General features: G+C 40.0%; 1 protein-coding gene across 1 annotated transcript; it reads right to left on the bottom strand.

The window, feature by feature from the left end:
- Positions 1-333: 333 nt before the first annotated feature.
- On the bottom strand, positions 334-912 carry LOC147604601 (uncharacterized). The gene has a single exon (XM_086794987.1). It carries the CDS (start codon positions 910-912, stop codon positions 334-336), a length of 579 nt encoding a protein of 192 aa, XP_086651113.1.
- Positions 913-2,099: the final 1,187 nt, after the last annotated feature.

A 2,099-nucleotide genomic window follows, 5' to 3' on the forward strand; every position in this document is an offset into this window, starting at 1 on the left:
TCCCAAAAGTGCTAAACCCACAAATCTAGAACACCAAAACCTCTGCAAATCACTTTTCAAGAACCACCATTCCCCAGGAAAGAAGACCTCCTGCCATTTTACAAGCCGTCGCCCACCCAAGAGATCACCACGTAGGGAAGGAGACACCTGTCGTTATAGCAAACACAATCATGTGAATATATATGTGGATACTAAAAAACACACTAATGATCACTTGGAAGTACCCCCTTGCTTGCTTGACTCACCTATGTACACATAGACACTATGTACAATGCTTTGAGATTTGACAAAAAGAAAGCGTAACATAGTTTGCCACACCCCAAGCCTGCTAGATCATTCATGATCAGCAGTAGTAGCAAAGAGGATTTGTATGTCAATCTCCCAAGCCTCTTCTTTGTCTTCATGACCAGCCATCACTTCATTATATTCAACCATGAGCATGTCTTCCTTGACCACGGTCATCAACCTTGCAAGATACTTCTTCAACCTGTACCCATTGACACGCGATGGATGTGGACTACCATCCAAATCAGCAAGTTGATACGTACCATTTGAAAACTTTTCCATGACCATGAAAGGGCCTTCCCAGTTGATTTGAAACTTCTTTTGAAATGTTTCGTCAAGCTTGCTATTGTAACGTAGAACCATCTCACCTTTTTTTATGTCTTTGTCCTTTACCTTTGCATTTGCCTTCTCTTGGTTGGTCTTCAAAACCTGCTCGTAGTGCTCAAGAGCCAACACCCTATCCAATTGTAAGCATTGAAGATAGAGGAGCCTCTCCTCAAACACATCCTTACCTTGATCTTCAAGATTACATATCATCTGCATAGATGGGATCTCCACTTCGATGGGCAACAAAGCCTCTTTACCAAACACCAAGTGAAAGGGAGAGAAACTAGTACCTGACTTCATCGCCTGCCACCCTATATGCCCATAGAGCACAAGGAAGCTCCAAATCCCAAGTCTTCACATGACCTTGACACATCTTTGTAAGCATCTTCATAAGCTCTCCATTGAACCTCTCATTCATTCCATTGCATTGAGGATAGTATGGAGTAGTGTATGTATGACGTATATGAAGCTTCTCGCATAAATAGTCCACTAGCTCTCCTTGAAAACCTGGACCCCTGTCGGAAAGCAACTCCAAAGGCATGCCAAACTTACAACATATGTCATCATACACAAATTTAACAACATCCTTACTTGTAACCTGCTTGACGGCCTTTGCTTCAGCCCACCTAGATAAATAGTCAACCGTTGTGAGTATATAACATTTGCCTCTAGCAGTCATAGGCAAAGGTCCCACCGCATCAATACCAAATTTTTCAAAAAACATCATAAGCTAAAATGGTTCTTCTAAGTTTTGATTTTAGAACCCTATTAGCCATGCTTTGACATTGCTGACATGACTTGCACCAATGATAAACATCCCGTCGCATACTCGGCCACACATAACCCTCTTGCAAGACCTTATGTAGAGTAATCTTTGAAGCAAAGTGTCCACCACATGCACCCCCATGACTCTCCTCCAAAATCCTGTAAATTTCTTCTTTCCAAGGCACTCTTCTCATCACCAAATCAGCCCCTCTCATGAAAAGCACATCTGTAAGATTCCTCCCCAGCATCTCAAGATATCTAGCATCTTCCCCTGTAATCAATCCCCTCTTCAGAAATATAAAAGATCTTGTCTCTGCCTGTTTTGACATAGAGAGAGAAAATATCCTAGAGAGAGAATATTCAGATTTTGAATATTTTTAGATAGAAAAATTTCTCATATTATTAAAATGAACTCCCCTGAAACAGAAATTCAAAAAGAACTTTCCAATGTGCAATTGGAATTAATTGGAAATGGGTATAAAGAACCTTAGCCTAAGGGTCTAGATTTTAAGAAATTTTTAGATTATGGTCCAATTAAGGTTCCTGTGGGCCAATAGGATCAATCCATGTGTGGGGAGGAGATAAATCCAATTTGTAAAAGAAGATACCCAAAAATGAGTAAATGCCCACATAAGATGAAGAGTTGACTATGTACAAGGTTTATTAGTAAAAGACTATGAGTATTACTAAAAATATGAGATATTTTGGGTATAATGATTCCA

Source organism: Cibotium barometz, chromosome 61 (assembly GCF_041138505.1).
Source record: "Cibotium barometz isolate CiBa-2024 chromosome 61, ASM4113850v1, whole genome shotgun sequence".
In the NCBI taxonomy this organism is placed as follows: domain Eukaryota; kingdom Viridiplantae; phylum Streptophyta; class Polypodiopsida; order Cyatheales; family Cibotiaceae; genus Cibotium; species Cibotium barometz.

Coding starts and splice junctions, on each gene's coding strand:
- LOC147604601 (XM_086794987.1), bottom strand. CDS start 912: ATGAAGTCAGGTACTAGTTTCTCTCCCTTTCACTTGGTGTTTGGTAAA.